At 47.6% G+C, this 16832-nt stretch overlaps 1 protein-coding gene across 1 annotated transcript; it reads right to left on the reverse strand.

Moving 5' to 3' along the window:
- Positions 1–423: 423 nt before the first annotated feature.
- Positions 424–6487, reverse strand: LOC311227180 (Krueppel-like factor 6). The gene is made up of 4 exons (XM_084312728.1): positions 6151–6487; positions 3451–4033; positions 1201–1324; positions 424–1025 (listed from the first exon to the last, which is right to left on the reverse strand). The coding sequence occupies exons 1-4, from the start codon at positions 6250–6252 to the stop codon at positions 974–976; spliced, it is 861 nt and encodes a 286-aa protein (XP_084168854.1). The 5' UTR covers positions 6253–6487; the 3' UTR covers positions 424–973.
- Positions 6488–16832: the final 10345 nt, after the last annotated feature.

A 16832-nucleotide genomic window follows, 5' to 3' on the forward strand; every position in this document is an offset into this window, starting at 1 on the left:
TTTGTTTGTGTACAAATCTTTTTTCTTCTTTTCTTTCTGTCTTTCTTTCTTTTTTTTCTTTTTTTTAAGATACAGAGCTTACAACAATGGACAACAAAAATGAGCTTAATAGCGTGTACTTTTTGAGACAGGCTACGTAATACATTGCACATTTAATAGCTGCACTAAAACATTACAACCCCCCACTTTAAAACAAGGAGCTGCATTTCCACCCCCGGGCAGAAGGAAGGCGCTCTCTCTCTCTCTCTCAAACAAACAAACCGACACAGCCCACTGTACCGACCCCCACCCTCTGCAAAACCAATAGATTCAATGCGCCGCAGAAAAAAAACACAGACAAAACGTTTTTTTGCTTGCATTCATTCCCATTGAGAACCCCCGCCCCCCCCCCACACCCCCTCTCACCCCCCCACACCCCCCAGCACCATTCATTCACTCCATCCAGCCATCCACAACACAAGCTCATCCGCTCAGTAAGCTGACGTGGGCGTCCAGTCGTCCCTCATGCGCAGTCAGACACACTTGTCACTCGGAGGAGCAGTGCCCCCGTGTTCGAGTCTGATAATACTCCCACGAAAAGCGTTGTGCGGCCCGTAAACAGTCTCTCTCTCTCTCCCCGTTCCTCTTCAGACGTCGTGATTTTTTTCGAGTCCATTTCTTTCCTTCTTCTTCTCCTCCTCCCGTAAAACGCTGAGCTTTTTTGAGAGCAAATCTCCACAGAGGTTTTTTTAGAGGCACTAAGTATGGTGCAAAAATAACGGCCCTGCTCCCCCTCCTCCTCCCCCCAAACCCCCCCCCCCCCCCCCTCTCCCCCCGACCGACTGCAATGCGGGTGTGGTGGTGCGCCCTACGCGCGTCTCTCGGGGCAACCCCTCTGGCCTTCTCTCCCGTTCTCCCCGACAGGTCAGGGCAACAACACAAAAAACGGGATCGTTCGTTCCCTCGGGGCAAACTCTTGTGACGGGCGGCCATCTTAGATGTGTCTCTTCATGTGCAGCGCCAGGTGGTCGGAGCGGGAGAAACACCTTGAGGGGGGGGGGGGGATGAACAGGGAGGTTATTAACTCTTTTTACACAACTTCACTTAACGGCTTGATTGACGACTAATGACATCTGACCAGCAATGTCCAGTTTGTCTGAGACTTTTTTTTTATCTCACTCAACCGTTCAAAAGAAAACAACAACAAATGCGCGTGTTTACCTGTCGCAGTGGCTGCATTTGAACGGCTTCGCTCCGGTGTGTTTCCGGAAGTGTCTGGTCAGTTCGTCGCTCCGCGCGAAGCGCCACTCGCAGCCCTCCCATGAACACCTATACGGCTTTTCACCTGCGAGACGACAACAAGAACAACAACAACAACAACGTCACCGGGCGCAATCAATATGACTCACGAGGCTAATATTACACCGATCGCACGGAAACAAGACGTAGCCTCTCTCTGCTGCAGTCGAACGTCGTCCCGCGCCAGCAGGTGCTAAGCGGATTGAGTGTGGCGCTACTGTAACTCGATGAGGAAAAACAACCTTTGACTTATGAGGCTCGAGGGCCGCGGTATGCGGCTTAAAGTCGCCGGAACGGGGCAGACACAGACCGGGCTTATGTAACCCGGGGTGGTCACTGCAGCAGCCGGGCGTTTAAACACAGACCATATTCCTAATGGCTCCTAAATTCCATTAGCGGTGTAGCTAACGTGGTTAGTGAGGAATGCCTGGAATGTGGCGTCTTTTGCTAATGGGCGGCACAGCTGTAAACAGCTTGGCAAAGGTCAAAGTTGACAGGGAGTAGGGGGGGGGGGGCTCACATTTGAGACTCCCTCGCTAATGTAACGGTGAATGTCAGATTCCCATCGTTTTAGTTTTTTCCAAACCCAGTGAGCTCTGCCTTTTTCTCATGGTGAAACATGAGCTGTGTTGACGACGTGTTTTCAGGAGACACATCCTCTGTGCCTTGTGCCCACGAAAAGAACGCCCCCCCCCCCCCCCCCCCCCCCTTCCTCGCTCCCTTTATATGCACTTGCCCCCCTCCTCCTCCTCCCTTCTCTCTCCCCTCCCCCGATGCATGATGTCACACTCTCCTGTGTGAATTAGGTCACACAGTTGACGACATTCCGCCCGGGCAAACTATTCAAAGTATGCGGCGCGTCTGGGGATGAAACGGTTACCGGTTTCACTATAAACCACCGGTTAAAAATCCAAAGTTCGAATTTGAATGATCGTTATAACCGTGTTTCATTACAGTGCTTTAATTAAAAAACTGTTTGTGCCGTAAATACTGTCCGCCTTCGATCAAAGTTAAGCCAACAGTCTCCCTGCAATGTATTTGTTGTGCATCGATACAACTGCGGCAGAGACAGCACTCCAGACTCCGAGTTTTCTCAGCCCACAAGGACTAAGTCTGAAGTCTAGTCATGTCTTAGTTTTTATACAAGTTCTTAGGGCAAGGGAATGGAAGATGGCCACCCTGTCTACAGAACGTGCCAAAAGAACGTCGCAACGAAATGGGGGCAACACTTCGAATATCAGTTGCAACCGACAAACACAAATGCTAATATAACGTAAATGGAAGCCTACTCTTGTAAACACACTGCGTGTGTTGCTGCTGTATGGCATCTTGTCTTCAGACCGCTCACATGATTACACGTTATGTAGATCTAATCACCCGCCCGATATGTTTAGCTCATTTAAAATCCGTCAAATTGGTTGTTACAGTCTTCCAACAGGAGAAGCACTATTGGTATATATGTCTTCTCAAGACTCATCTGTGTTTATGCTCAAATCAACACACAGCAGATAGACTAGCTGTGTATGTGTGTGTGACCCTGATGTAAACAAGTCGAAAGTCTTTCTCTGGTCTGCATCCCCTTAACAATTGTGTGTATTGAGCTGTACTGTACTGTACCCATTCTGCAATCTGTTAATAAACTTTTCAATCAATCAATCAATGAGAGAGAGAATAATAATAACAATAAGAAACAATAATTCATAGTATTCTCGTGATGTATTTAGCTTTACAATATGGCACAATGTCACGGCTCATTGGCCGTGGGTCTTCATTAATAATAATCACCCGCTGTTTGATTACAATCATCTGCTTGTTTACGACCAAGACGTCTGCGAGCGAATACCACGAGTACTACTTTTTCTATTCCCTTTGGTATTTTGGTTTTCAATAAAAAAACATGCAGTGAAATGATTTCAATGTGTCTTAGTACTTGTTAAAAATGTCAGTGCAATAATAACAACACCGTAATAACACTGAAAACCATGATCAGTGTGTTCGATATGATCGCGATGTGAAATTTTCAGAGGTGTTCAAACACTTGTTAGAGTTTCCAACTCTCAATGTGTACGATGCGCGTTCTGTTTGCGTCAGATGTTTCACGAACGTGAGGCGATTCTCTAACTCCCTCGCGCCGCGCGTGACGATAAACGACGTCGACCTCCCTCCACGTACCTGTGTGCGTGCGCTGGTGCGCTTTGAGGTGGGAGCTCTTGGTGTACACCTTCCGGCACCCGTTGAAGTTGCACCGGTGCACCCGCCTCCTCCCGTCGGGCGAAGCAGCCTCCCCATTGGCCAGCGCCGAGCGCTCCAGAGTCCTACCAATACCCCCTGTCCGTATTTTCCCGGGGGAGTGCAGCACAGTCTGTAAACCGCTCCACACCTGCACCGCGCCGCCGCCGGAGCCCTCCTTGCCTCCCGCCTCGGGGGACGACGGCGGGGTGCCGATGACGGCGGAGCCCACCAGGTCCTCCGCCTCGCCCAGGAGGTCGCCCAGCGGGTTGGCGGAGAAGTCGAGGGTCGGGGAGAGCTCCTCGGAGCTGTCGGACGCCTCGCTGCTGGCGTCCGAGTGGAAGCTGCCAGCCTCCTGATTGTCCTCCTCCTCCTCCTTGATGCGAGGGATCTTTGGGTCCGACTCGCTCTTGTCGCCGCAGGCCAGCATCAGCTTGCCCCACAGGTCCTCCTGGCTCTCAAACTTCAGCTCCGTGGCCGAGACGTAGGGCTCGCTCTGGAGGTACCTCTCTAGCTCCAAGCAGGTCTGGTTGGAGACCGAGAGAGAGAGAGACAAGAGTGAGTGCAAAATTCCCACACCTACTGGGTGAAATACAACAATGTGCAAACACAGCAGCAAGATTTGTGAGCTGCTGTGACAAGAAAAGGGCTTCCAACGGAATACGACCACCATAAAGACTGTCAATCACACATAACATTCCTGCAATATCTGTACTGATCTCCGGTTGATTGTTTCGCTTTGTTTTGTTTGTTTTAACACTGGCTTTGGCAATGTAAACGTATGTTTCCCATGTCAATGAACGCCCTTTGAATTGAATTGAGTGCAGTATAATTTCACGTGGAGGAAGATACCATGGGGGGGGGGGGATAAACATCTATAGAATACACACATTCTAATGGTCCTCTAAAAGCTAGCAGGCTACTGTGTTGCCTCTTAACAGAGGCAGTAGGGGGGGTATATGCTGTAACGTCGCAGGCCATGGTTTCCTCACTACCCACAGGAAGGAGACCATATACACAATGTTCTATGCAGAGGGGGTGCGAGTACAGTCTGGGTGCCCTGAGAGGCCATATCAGGGAAGATTACAGGCACCACATTTTCCTCCGAGAGCAAGAACACTGTGCTCTTACCTCAAACCAGTGGAGAGAGAGAGAGAGGGGGGGGGGGTGATCATGAAATTTACATATGCTACAGGGCCCCTCTGTGGGTTAGGGAAGTGCTTGTAGATCTTTTAAATCTATCAATTATTCAACATAATGTGGATTTAATAATGCATTCGGAGGCCTAGCTAGAAATAACATAGCACACACCGGGGGACGAGGGGAGGTAGCCAGGTCTGGTTCATGCAGGTCCATAAAAAGCCTCGCGATGAATACTGCAGGAGCCACACCAGGGGCTCTGGGCTTCTTTTCTTTTTAAAAGGAAGTGAGGGCACTTCCTCAACCCGCCACGATCAGTTAGGAAATATATACACTAATGAACCCTGCGCACCGACTGTGTGTATTATATGGAAATGATGAGCGGCTATATAAACGCACAGCCTACAAATCAATTCAAAATCAATTTAATGGTAATAAAATGGGAAAAGACTTTCGGCGGACCGTCCGTCAGACCGCTCTTAGTAAGTGGGGGGTGGGGGGGGGTCAAAAAGTTGTGTATATAGAATAATGCCAGTGCAAAAGCAGAATTGTTTCTTCTTGTCAGCGCTGAATAATGCATCCCTGGCGAGGTTTAAATGCCTGCGAGGAGGACGTTTGGAGAGGGAACCTGGCCCGCAGCCAGCGGAGATACAGCGCGATGCCAGTGCCAAGTCATTTCCCAGAGCAGAACACAATTTGGGACTTTCCCTTGTTTTCGGGATAAAACTCCACTGCTCTTGTCATTCCCACTCCGAGTTGAGCCAATTTGAGATGGATTTTTTATTTTTTTTTAATCACCCCCCCCCCCCCCCCCCCTCTCTCATCTGGACTCTTTTTGTATCACAAACAGTACTGTATTTGTAGATCTGGTATGTCATAAATGTATAGATGTAGCAGTACTGTCTATCTGTATGTCATGTATGTCATATATGTTATGATGAATTGAAAATGGGGGACCCTGATGTAAACAAGACGAAAGTCTTTCTCTGGTCTGATCTGCAACCCTTAACAATTGTATGTATTGAGCCGTACTGTACTGTACCCATTCTGCAATATGTTAATAAAGTTTTCAATCAATCAATCTGTGTGTGTGACAGCGGCCTGAGTGAGTGAGTGAGGGAGAGAAGCGCGCAGACAGCAACACGCATGTTACTCATTCAATCGCAGAATCTGCATCATACGGTCTGTTTTTCCACTCAAATATCTCTCTACCTTCAAACGTGAGACTGGAATGTAATATGCAAAAACAGCTTCGCTTGCAAACGCACAGCACTCACACACACACTGCACCACCCGTACGTTATAGTGTATTTGTAAAGATGTGATAATAACTGTAGTATTAAATAATGAAAATACTCGATAAGGGAAATAACTTGGGAGGTTTGCTGCACGTTTACGCGCATGCAGTTGTTATTTTGCGCACAGCTTTCTGATATACAGTAACATTAGCATAGCAATTGTCTCTCTATGTAGAATATTTATAACAAGGAATGCAAACGTTACCTGCTGCCAATACTCTTCCAGAGATGGTAACGCAGAAAAGTATCCTGTGTCATGTACAATTTGGAGCTCCTGGAAGATACTGCACATAGGAATAACATCCATATCTCACTCCCCGACGCAGCTACAAGTGTAGCCGAATTTTAAGGTTGTAAAAACAAGTCTGTTTGTCTTGAGAAACAAACTTGATCGTCTTCTGTGAATTTGCATGTATATAAATATGCTGGAGTTGAGCGCCGTGTCCGCCTTCCAAATCGTAGCCCGTGCAAGGTGTCGTTTCTCTGGAGAGCACAACACGATCGCCTGCGCGCTTGATGGCAAACAGTGAAGTCGCTGAAAGTCCGACAGCGCACTGTAAACTTCCCCCGATTCAAAATCACAGACACACTCACCCCACGTGATGACATTACGCTCCGGGGACGTCGACGAATGGGCTGGCCAGAATGTTCCTCCCGCCCACCGGAGACCACCTCTGGCCAATGCCGTGACACCGTGGGTCTGTCTCGCGCGATGTGGTTGGTGCGTCGCCCGGGTCCGCTCGCACTCCCATTGGAGCGCGCGGGCACTATTTTTAGAGCACTATATAAGCCGCGCTCCCCCTCACAGTACCGAGGCGAGGAAGTCATATTTCGACGGAGCTCGAGTGGAGTTCCAAGTTCTCCAGAGCAGCGGTATTGGTTACAGCTGGCGAATGTGCAGATATTATATACCCACGAACATCTCCAAAATAGATACCGCACCGGCCCAATATTTATTATCTCGTATTTAGTCTACTGATATATCTTATTTTTTTTCTTTTGGGGACAGGGTATGACGATTGGAGTTTTGGCACAAGGATTTACTTTGCCTACCCATTTGAACTAGAACTCATATATTATTGGGCAATGAAAACCCGGAATCCAGAATCTAACCTTGCGCGGAGATCGTCTTGAAATCGAGTCAGACTTTTGTTAAATCAGAATAAATTGCAATTGACTTTTTTAAAGCTTTTATTTATTTGTTTTTATCCATTTAGAAGTGAGCTATCTAATGGCGGATGAAAAGTCCCACAGTGATAGTGCTACATTCCTATTATCAACTAAATACAGCGTTTAGTTTCTTCCTGGTATTGTGTTGTTTGCTGCTTTGTACACCTGCACGGATGGTTGACTTCCTATGATGAAGATGTTTATGCCCACCCCCCTCCCCCTCCCTTAAACACACACACACACACACACACACTCAATGACCTGTAGCTCTCATGTTCAATTCACAGAAAGCTTGTTCAATTCACTGAACGTTTATTATTCTAGATATAGAATATTGTCCACTTTGCATGCTTACTGTTTGCTTAAGAGTTTGGACAGAGAAACGGCATTACAATCGGGTCAAAGACACACCAGGCCACCCACCAAGCCATGGCCAGAGTTTCTAATACGCAATTATATCTCTCACCACTCTAGAATGACAGGTCAGGAATACACACGGGCACTCTTCCAAAAATATATTTACCCTTTCGTCTCTTTTGCATATTATTAATATCATCGCCCCCTGTAAAGTGTGTGCATAATATCACCATCAACATACACACGTAAAAAAAAGAGGCATGGATGTAAATAGGGTTTATGCTCTCTGGATTGAAGTACACCAATTACCATACTATGACTCTACATACCAAGCTATTATTAAGCCCGACTAGCCCTCTTACTGTAGCATGTGTACGCCGGAGTAAAAATACATATCCCGGGTTGCATAAGATGTGGGATAAAGTTGAAGTCGAGCGGAACGGCAGGCACATCGAAGAGTTAAAGGCACGCTGTGTGTGTGTGTGACAAACAACATATTTGGAACAGAGCGCCATTGTTCGGGTCCACGGGCTCAGTCTGCTCTAGCAACTAACTGAGTCTGTTTTGTAGGGAATCTCAGCTGTGGGCATAATTCTGCAGCTCTCAGCAGCCTCACATTATATCATGAGGCTATATGGGTTTAAAAGGGACAGATAGCACGTTGGCTGAGTCTGAGTGGTGCTGAGTGAGTGGGAGTCACGCCGTGCGTGGCTGCAGTGCAGTTGCCATGTTGATGTGACTAACGTCCGTGGCGATGTACGAGGAATGATGGTCTGTCGTCCTAAATGAAGGGCGCCATGGCAACTGAATCAAAGCTGTGGCATCGGGTGTCATTTTGCATACTTACCTTTTTTTAAATGTCCGTATTGATTTAGATGTGTTCCCATAGGGATTGAACCAGGAACTCTGATATTGCAAGCATCATCCACAACTCTACACTCTATTGCGTCAGAGCTCACATTTTTCCCATGGCCATGAAGTTGCAACAAAATATTTATAACACAGTGTTCCCTGGTCTAAGTTGCTCTTTGCTCGCAACCCTGTCAGAATGTCATTGTGACTTACCGTTTGGGGCATAGGAGGCCTTAGCTATGTTTCACCCATTTCAACTGAAATGGGCCCCGCTCGTTAGCAGGGCCCCCGGATTGACGGAGCAAGCAAACACACCCTGGATTGATAAAGAAAATGGATAACTGATGCGTGTTGGGAACGCTTGAAAAAAGACACATCACACATTCGGTATATGATATGTCACTGTCGCATTATGCTGTAACATTTTAGGTTTGAAAAGTATTTGTTGTTAATATAAGATAAGGGCCTCGTATTTGATCTTGAAACGGGGCCCCTAAACCTTAAAGGAACACGCCAACATTTTGGGAAATTAGCTTACCGTCTTCTCCAGAGAGAGACAAGAAGATAGATACCAGTTTCCTCTCTGTGCGTTCAGTAGAAAGCTATCTGGCTGCATGTTAGCCTAGCTTAGCACAATGAATGGAAGCGGACAGTGACGGGTAGCCTAGGAATTGTCCAACTAACACCTCTCCTGAAGGCTAACTCTGTCTGCTGGTAGAGAAACACTGACCCAAGCCACATAGAACATCTGCATGAAGAGCGAAACCACTGGCGGATGTCAAGTGGTGAAATGAGGCCAGTGTTATTTCTCACCCAAGACTTAAAAGCCAAGGCCTGGGGCGATAGGACGCTATTATTGTTTACATATCGTGCACACGGCCGTGATATTTGACCTTCACGTGTCCCTGATGACAGAGCGATATTCAATTATGCAACGTCTGTTGTGAATCTTGTGCTTATAGTCAGTCTCTCTCTTTCACTTTCTCTCTCGCTTCACTGCAGTGTTGTAGCATCAAAAAAGGTAACATTACGTGTATATAACGTTACAGCATGTAGGCCAACTTAGTGGAGAACACTTTGGAAAGATGTCAGCTCTCGTTAGCAAAATAATGCAAATGCGCCTAACGTGATAGTCAACGGTGGCAAGACTGTATGAGGGCCATCTTATGATGCTATGATATGATACATTTAATTATGTAACCAATAGTTACATCAGCCCGGGAAATAAGAAAACAAAAACACAGGAAACAAAATGAAAAACAGACAAAAATACATGCAGGCCATCCAAGCAGACAGAGAACAGACGGACATAAATACATCTGTCATACTACAACACTAAACGAGCTCACGGATTGTCTATGGAGAAAAGGTGAGTTTTGAGCATGGCCTTAAAAGTCCGTAGAGTGTTTGCAGATTCAATAGTTAGCGGGAGCTTGTTCCAGAGTTTCGGCGCTGCAACTGCGAAATATACTAATGTTGAGTCCATAACGTTGAGTCAATAACGTTGAGTCCATACAGTTAAAAAAGCCAGTTACAAGGAAATGTTAATTACATTGTCTTGTGTTCAAGAATAAGGAAACTGATGCTTTAGACTAGAGCCATGTTTAATCTTCTGTTTTAGTTTTACGCTGAACTCTGACTATGGTACAGTAGCTCTCTAAACCATGCAACGTAAAATATGGTAACTCATACCTGTACAAACAACTCCATAAGGCACAAACAACTGAGTTTATATTCAACAGAACAGAACAATCACCAACTGAGAAGGTTGTCAAGGTTTAAGCAAACAGAACACATTGGATCGACAATATGACTAACCAAGCCGCAGACAGCGTTATGTATTTTCCAATGTGAAAAAGGCAGTCTATTGATTGATTGATTGAAAATTGTATTAACAGATTGCAGAATGGGTACAATACAGTACAGCTCAATACACACAATTGTTAAGGGGATGCAGACCAGAGAAAGACTTTCGTCTTGTTTACATTAAGGTCCCCCATTTTCAATTCATCATAAAATATATGCCCATCACCGCTCATATTATCAATTCTGATTGGAAGGTCGAATCAAAATGCTTGAATCTTCCCAGAGATTGAAATGTTAGCTTTGTAGCAAAGACCTGTGTCAAGCTAGCGACAACAATAAGACATAGGCCCTACGGTCAGAATCTTTCTAAATAAAAGCTGCAACATATGCATCTTTAAGCATTTTTTTTAATGATAATATAATTTATTGTTGTTCAAGGATGCACCCAGAAAAGTGAAAAGTGAGATGTAACCAGTTGATGATATGGTTGGTGATCAGTTAACATTAGCTAACTGCCAGAGTGGAGTGGACTCAACCTTGATGACTTGGAATCAGACTAGGGTAATGGGGACTCGACTGGGACTCAACTCAGGCTCTTCTTTGGTGACTCGGACTTGGACTCTGACTCGAACCCTGGGGACTCGAGACTCGACTTGGACTTGAGATTTAGTGACTCGACTACAACACTGCCGGCTCAACATAACTCGACTGTATTGGTTTTTGGTACCAAATACTTCCCTGTCATGTAGCTGGTAGTCATAGCAATGCACATGAAACTGCACATTTTATTTGTCACCCAAACTACTCTGGTCTACACAGCTCTCTGGCACATCAATATTGTGCGGTTTGAACAGTCTTGTATGTTAAGTAGACTATTTAATGTTCGCTATTACAATTTCTGGCCAGAGCAGCCGTCTTGTTTTGCCAAATAGCTAACATTGGAAATAGGCCTACTTCACCTATAAGTACAACCCTGCTTAACTTATACAATGTTGTTGTAACTAAGAGATTCGCTGTGCATAGATTACTAGATTTATCAACTTCTAATACGATTTTCACGTGAGCATTTCCTGGTTGATAAGAAGTAACTATTCTCTCTGACCAATCTGTGTTTTCACGTCACCTTTTGGTATCTCCTCAGGTTGCTTTGCACCTCAACAGAGGTGATACCAAAACAACACCAGGAAAGCCGGACCCAGATACATGCCAATGGGGAATCGGGATATATGTATGATTAATGTAAACAGCGATGTGTAGCGTATATCCTGTTTCTAACTAACACTCTGTGGGACCTGATGCATGCACTACAGTTTGGGGGCTGACGACTGGCCAGCAAAGGTTAAAGGAACATGCCAACATTTTGGGAAATTAGCTTACCGTCTTCTCCAGAGAGAGACAAGAAAATAGATACCAGTTTCCACTCTGTGCGTTCAGTAGAAAGCTATCTGGCTGCATGTTAGCCTAGCTTAGCACAATGAATGGAAGCGGACATGACCGGTTAGCCTAGGCATTGTCCAACTAACACCTCTCCCGAAGGCTAACCGGTCATGTCCGCTTCCATTCATTGTGCTAAGCTAGGCTAACATGCAGCCAGATAGCTTTCTACTGAACGCACAGAGAGGAAACTGGTATCTATCTTCTTGTCTCTCTCTGGAGAAGACAGTAAGCTAATTTCCCAAAATGGTGGCGTGTTCCTTTAGGCCACTAAAGCACCACAACCACACACCACACAACGCCTGTCTGCTTTGCTGCTAAGATGCAAAAGAAAGCCAAGTAATACAATGGATGATGAATTGAAATATGTTACGGAATCTTGTGGTCTGTTGGTACTAACGTTAGCAGCTAGCATCCATCACCATCCCTGGCATTAAGCTGAGTTAAAGGCATCCAGTATTTCTGGGCAATGCTAATGTTACCCCCAGGCCATACCTTTGTTTCAATAAGGACGAGTAAATAGCATCAAATACACGTTAATTAGGCAAAGATGAAAAAGAAAACAAAGCAATGAAATTGACAATGAATTCATATCCAATGCAAGCAACTGATAGTACTCCAATTAGGACCAAACATCCTGATTTGTGCAGGACAGTCCCGCATTTAACCCTTTGTAACAGAAGAAAAGTGCCACATTTCAATAAAGTCATGCTTAAAATGTTAAATATATGAATTGTTATTGTTTTTGTCCTCTTATGACCCACCATCCATGCACCAATGTACTGCAGGTAGCCTTGTCTACATACCAGCACACATACTAGGCTAGAGCTGTGCTGTCGGCACGCACTTTGAGCACCGTGGTAGAGCAGCACTTTGAGCAACATGGTCGAGCAGCACTTTGAGCAGCACTTTGAGCAGCACTTTGAACCCCGTGGTGGAGCAGCACTTTTAGCAACATGGTGGAGCAGCACTTTGAGCAACATGGTGGAGCAGCACTTTGAGCAACATGGTGGAGCAGCACTTTGAGCAGCACTTTGAGCAGCACATTGAGCAACATGGTGGAGCAGCACTTTGAGCAACATGGTGGAGCAGCACTTTGAGCAGCACTTTGAGCAGCACTTTGAGCAACATGGTGGAGCAGCACTTTGAACCCCGTGGTGGAGCAGCACTTTGAGCAGCACTTTGAGCAGCACTTTGAGCAACATGGTGGAGCAGCACTTTGAGCAACATGGTGGAGCAGCACTTTGAGCAGCACTTTGAGCAACATGGTGGAGCAGCACTTTGAGCAGCACTTTGAGCAGCACTTTGAGCAACATGGTGGAGCAGCACTTTGAGCAGCACTTTGAGCAACATGGTGGAGCAGCACTTTGAGCAGCACTTTGAGCAACATGGTGGAGCAGCACTTTGAGCAGCACTTTGAGCAACATGGTGGAGCAGCACTTTGAGCAGCACTTTGAGCAACATGGTGGATCAGCACTTTGAGCAGCACTTTGAGCAACATGGTAGAGCAGCACTTTGAGCAGCACTTTGAGCAGCACTTTGGGCAGCACTTTGAGCAGCACTTTGAGCAGCACTTTGAACCCTGTGGTGGAGCAGCACTTTGGGCAGCACTTTGAGCAGCACTTTGAGCAACACTTTGAACCCTGTGGTGGAGCAGCACTTTGGGCAGCACTTTGAGCAGCACTTTGAGCAACACTTTGAACCCTGTGGTGGAGCAGCACTTTGGGCAGCACTTTGAGCAGCAATTTGAACCCTGTGGTGGAGCAGCACTTTGGTCAGCACTTTGAGCAGCACTTTGAACCCTGTGGTGGAGCAGCACTTTGGGCAGCACTTTGAGCAGCACTTTGAACAGCACTTTGAACCCTGTGGTGGAGCAGCACTTTGGGCAGCACTTTGAGCAGCACGTTGAGCAGCACTTTGAACCCCGTGGTGGAGCAGCACTTTGAGCAGCACTTTGAGCAGCACTTTGAGCAACATGGTGGAGCAGCACTTTGAGCAGCACTTTGAGCAGCACTTTGAGCAACATGGTGGAGCAGCACTTTGAGCAGCACTTTGAGCAGCACTTTGAGCAACATGGTGGAGCAGCACTTTGAGCAGCACTTTGAGCAGCACTTTGAGCAGCACTTTGAGCCCCGTGGTAGAGCAGCACTTTGAGCAGCACTTTGAGCAACACTTTGAGCAGCACTTTGAGCAGCACTTTGGGCAGCACTTTGAGCAGCACTTTGAGCAGCACTTTGAGCAACATGGTGGAGAAGCACTTTGAGCAGCACTTTGAGCAGCACTTTATTTCCACTCACGCTGCCTGCCGTCACGGTGGAGCTTGTGAAGAGTGAGATTCAAGCAAATCTTCTTCATGTCTCACTTTTATAGACATGCTCACAAACCAGCCTTGTTTAGTCTGGTTGACTCGAAACCCTGGAGTGCTCAACCCCCCCTGGAGTGCTTACCCCTGGAGTGCTCACCCCTGGAGTGCTCACCCCCCCCTGGAGTGCTCACCCCTGGAGTGCTTACCCCTGGAGTGCTTACCCCCCCTGGAGTGCTTACCCCTGGAGTGCTCACCCCTGGAGTGCTCACCCCCCCCTGGAGTGCTCACCCCTGGAGTGCTTACCCCTGGAGTGCTCACCCCCCCTGGAGTGCTTACCCCTGGAGTGCTCACCCCTGGAGTGCTCACCCCTGGAGTGCTCACCCCTGGAGTGCTCACCCCCCCTGGAGTGCTCACCCCCCCTGGAGTGCTCACCCCCCCTGGAGTGCTCACCCTTGGAGTGCTCACCCCCCCTGGAGTGCTCACCCCCCCTGGAGTGCTTACCCCTGGGGTGCCCACCCCTGGAGTGCTTACCCCCCCTGGAGTGCTCACCCCTGGAGTGCTCACCCCTGGAGTGCCCACCCCTGGAGTGCTTACCCCCCCTGGAGTGCTCACCCCTGGAGTGCTTACCCCTGGAGTGCTCACCCCTGGAGTGCTCACCCCTGGAGTGCTCACCCCCCCTGGAGTGCTCACCCCCCCTGGAGTGCTCACCCCCCCAGGAGTGCTCAACCCTGGAGTGCTCACCCCCCCTGGAGTGCTCACCCCTGGAGTGCTCACCCCCCCTGGAGTGCTCACCCCCCCTGGAGTGCTCACCCCCCCTGGAGTGCTCACCCCCCCCTGGAGTGCTCACCCCCCCTGGAGTGCTCACCCCCCCTGGAGTGCTCACCCCCCTGGAGTGCTCACCCCCCCTTGAGTGCTCACCCCTGGAGTGCTCACCCCCCCCTGGAGTGCTTACCCTGGAGTGCTTACCCCCCCTGGAGTGCTCACCCCCCCCTGGAGTGCTTACCCCCCCAGGAGTGCTCACCCCTGGAGTGCTTACCCCCCCTGGAGTGCTTACCCCCCCTGGAGTGCTCACCCCCCTGGATTGCTTACCCCCCCTGGAGTGCTTACCCCCCCTGGAGTGCTCACCCCCCATGGAGTGCTCACCCCCCCTGGAGTGCTCACCCCTGGAGTGCTTACCCCTGGAGTGCTCACCCCCCCTGGAGTGCTTACCCCTGGAGTGCTCACCCCTGGAGTGCTCACCCCCCCTGGAGTGCTTCCCCTGGAGTGAGGTTAATTCTGAGCTGGTGTGAACACAGTAATCAAACTCAGGTCGGCACAAAACAACCCCAGCCCCAGTCTGCCTCCAAGTGAACTCGTTTGCGGTTCGTTTGAGGTTTGACTGCAAACCGAACCAAAAGCAGGAGAAGACCAGAGAAATTGTGCGTTGTAATGAAGCTGATTGGGACAGGTTTTGTTGATTATTTAACAAAAAAGGACCTGAATTTGATTGAGCTCTATATATATATATACACACCATCAATAGGGATCAATTAAAATATGCTGTTATCGGCCCACGGTTCTGATGTGTTCCACTTTTACTTGCAAATCTCAAATCTCATAAAGAGACAGTGGATAACAGCCATTTTCAATTTGTGGGAGATTTCTGCTTCAGAGTAAGTGAATGCCTGGTGTATGATTAGAAAACCATGGTTTCAATTAGGCCCCCAAAAAAAGGGTTTGTTTTTGTTATTTGAAATTAGATGAGAGTCAGACACCGTAATATCAAAACTGATGGGGGCACTGAGACAAATCGGTTGACTGATCGTTTGTGCACATTTGATAGATCAGCACGCTAATATATGCCATTTGGTGGGATTATCATTTTGGCTGTGTGAGCGAGTTGTGCTTATGCTAAAATATACGGTGGCATCCTACACCAACTGCCTGTCTTTGGAATCTCATGAACATGCAAAGATATGCAGAGAGGGGAGAGTATAAATAATCCAGTGCCAAACCAGCAAATACAGTTTGAGTTCTGAAATAGTCACACCCAAAAAAACAAGATCGCTGAGGTAATTTCTCTCTACATCACATTGAGTTTGAACCCTTTCACTGCCACCGTCGGTTGTGTGATAGTAAAGGGTTAACCTTCTGTCGTGTGGCAGTGAAAGGGTTAACCTTCTGTGTATTGCTGGTGAGGAAGGCTAGCTCCGTGGTGGGAGTCGAGCTACCTAGACTTGAGGTGATGGTAGAGAGGGGGATGATAAGGAAGCTGGATGCCATCATGGAGAACCCCTACCACCCCCTCTACGACGAGCTAGTCAAGATGAGAAGCTCGTTCAGCCACAGACTCATTCCCCCCCGACACTCAACTAACCGCCTCGGACAGTCCTTCATACCAGCGGCCATCAGGCTCCACAACAGTGGGCAGCGACTAGCAGCCTCCAGGCTCCACAACAGGGGGCAGCGACAGCGACTGCTACCAGACATTGACCTGGGACTTATAGGAACCCAAGGAGGACAACCTACACTACCCTGGTACTTTGATTAATGTATACTCAGTAGATAGTAAATTATAACACTACCTCATGCATACTGCACCTTATGTGACACTGTGAATAATGTGAATATTCCTCAGCTAGTCAGATAGTAAATTATATTGACCATATTGATCAAATTGTTTACACTGCCTGTGTTGTCTTTTACTACCTGTATACTGTGTTGTTTTACTACCTGTACCCCTCCCCCCCTCCCCCCCATGCTGCTATGATGCCTGAATTTCCCCAAGGGGATCAATAAAGGAATATCTTATCTTATCTTATTGTCGCAGTGAAAGGGGTAACCGTTTGGTAGTGCAGCAGTGCAAGGGTTAATCCATGCTAAATTAGAACCACGAGGTCATCATCTCAGATTTGGATCGTTATCTAACATTTACTCTAAACTTTCTAAAGAGAGTCACCAGACATTTTAGCACAAAAAAGGAC

Source organism: Notolepis coatsorum, assembly GCF_963971535.1.
Source record: "Notolepis coatsorum genome assembly, chromosome: 4".
NCBI lineage: Eukaryota > Metazoa > Chordata > Actinopteri > Aulopiformes > Paralepididae > Notolepis > Notolepis coatsorum.

Excerpts from the sequence above, each read along its gene's own strand:
- LOC311227180 (XM_084312728.1), bottom strand. The coding sequence starts at position 6,252 with ATGGATGTTATTCCTATGTGCAGTATCTTCCAGGAGCTCCAAATTGTA. Across the intron at positions 4,034-6,150 it reads TGGAAGAGTATTGGCAGCAG|ACCTGCTTGGAGCTAGAGAG; the intron begins GTAACGTTTGCA and ends GTCTCCAACCAG. Across the intron at positions 1,026-1,200 it reads AAATGCAGCCACTGCGACAG|GTGTTTCTCCCGCTCCGACC; the intron begins GTAAACACGCGC and ends CCCCCCCTCAAG.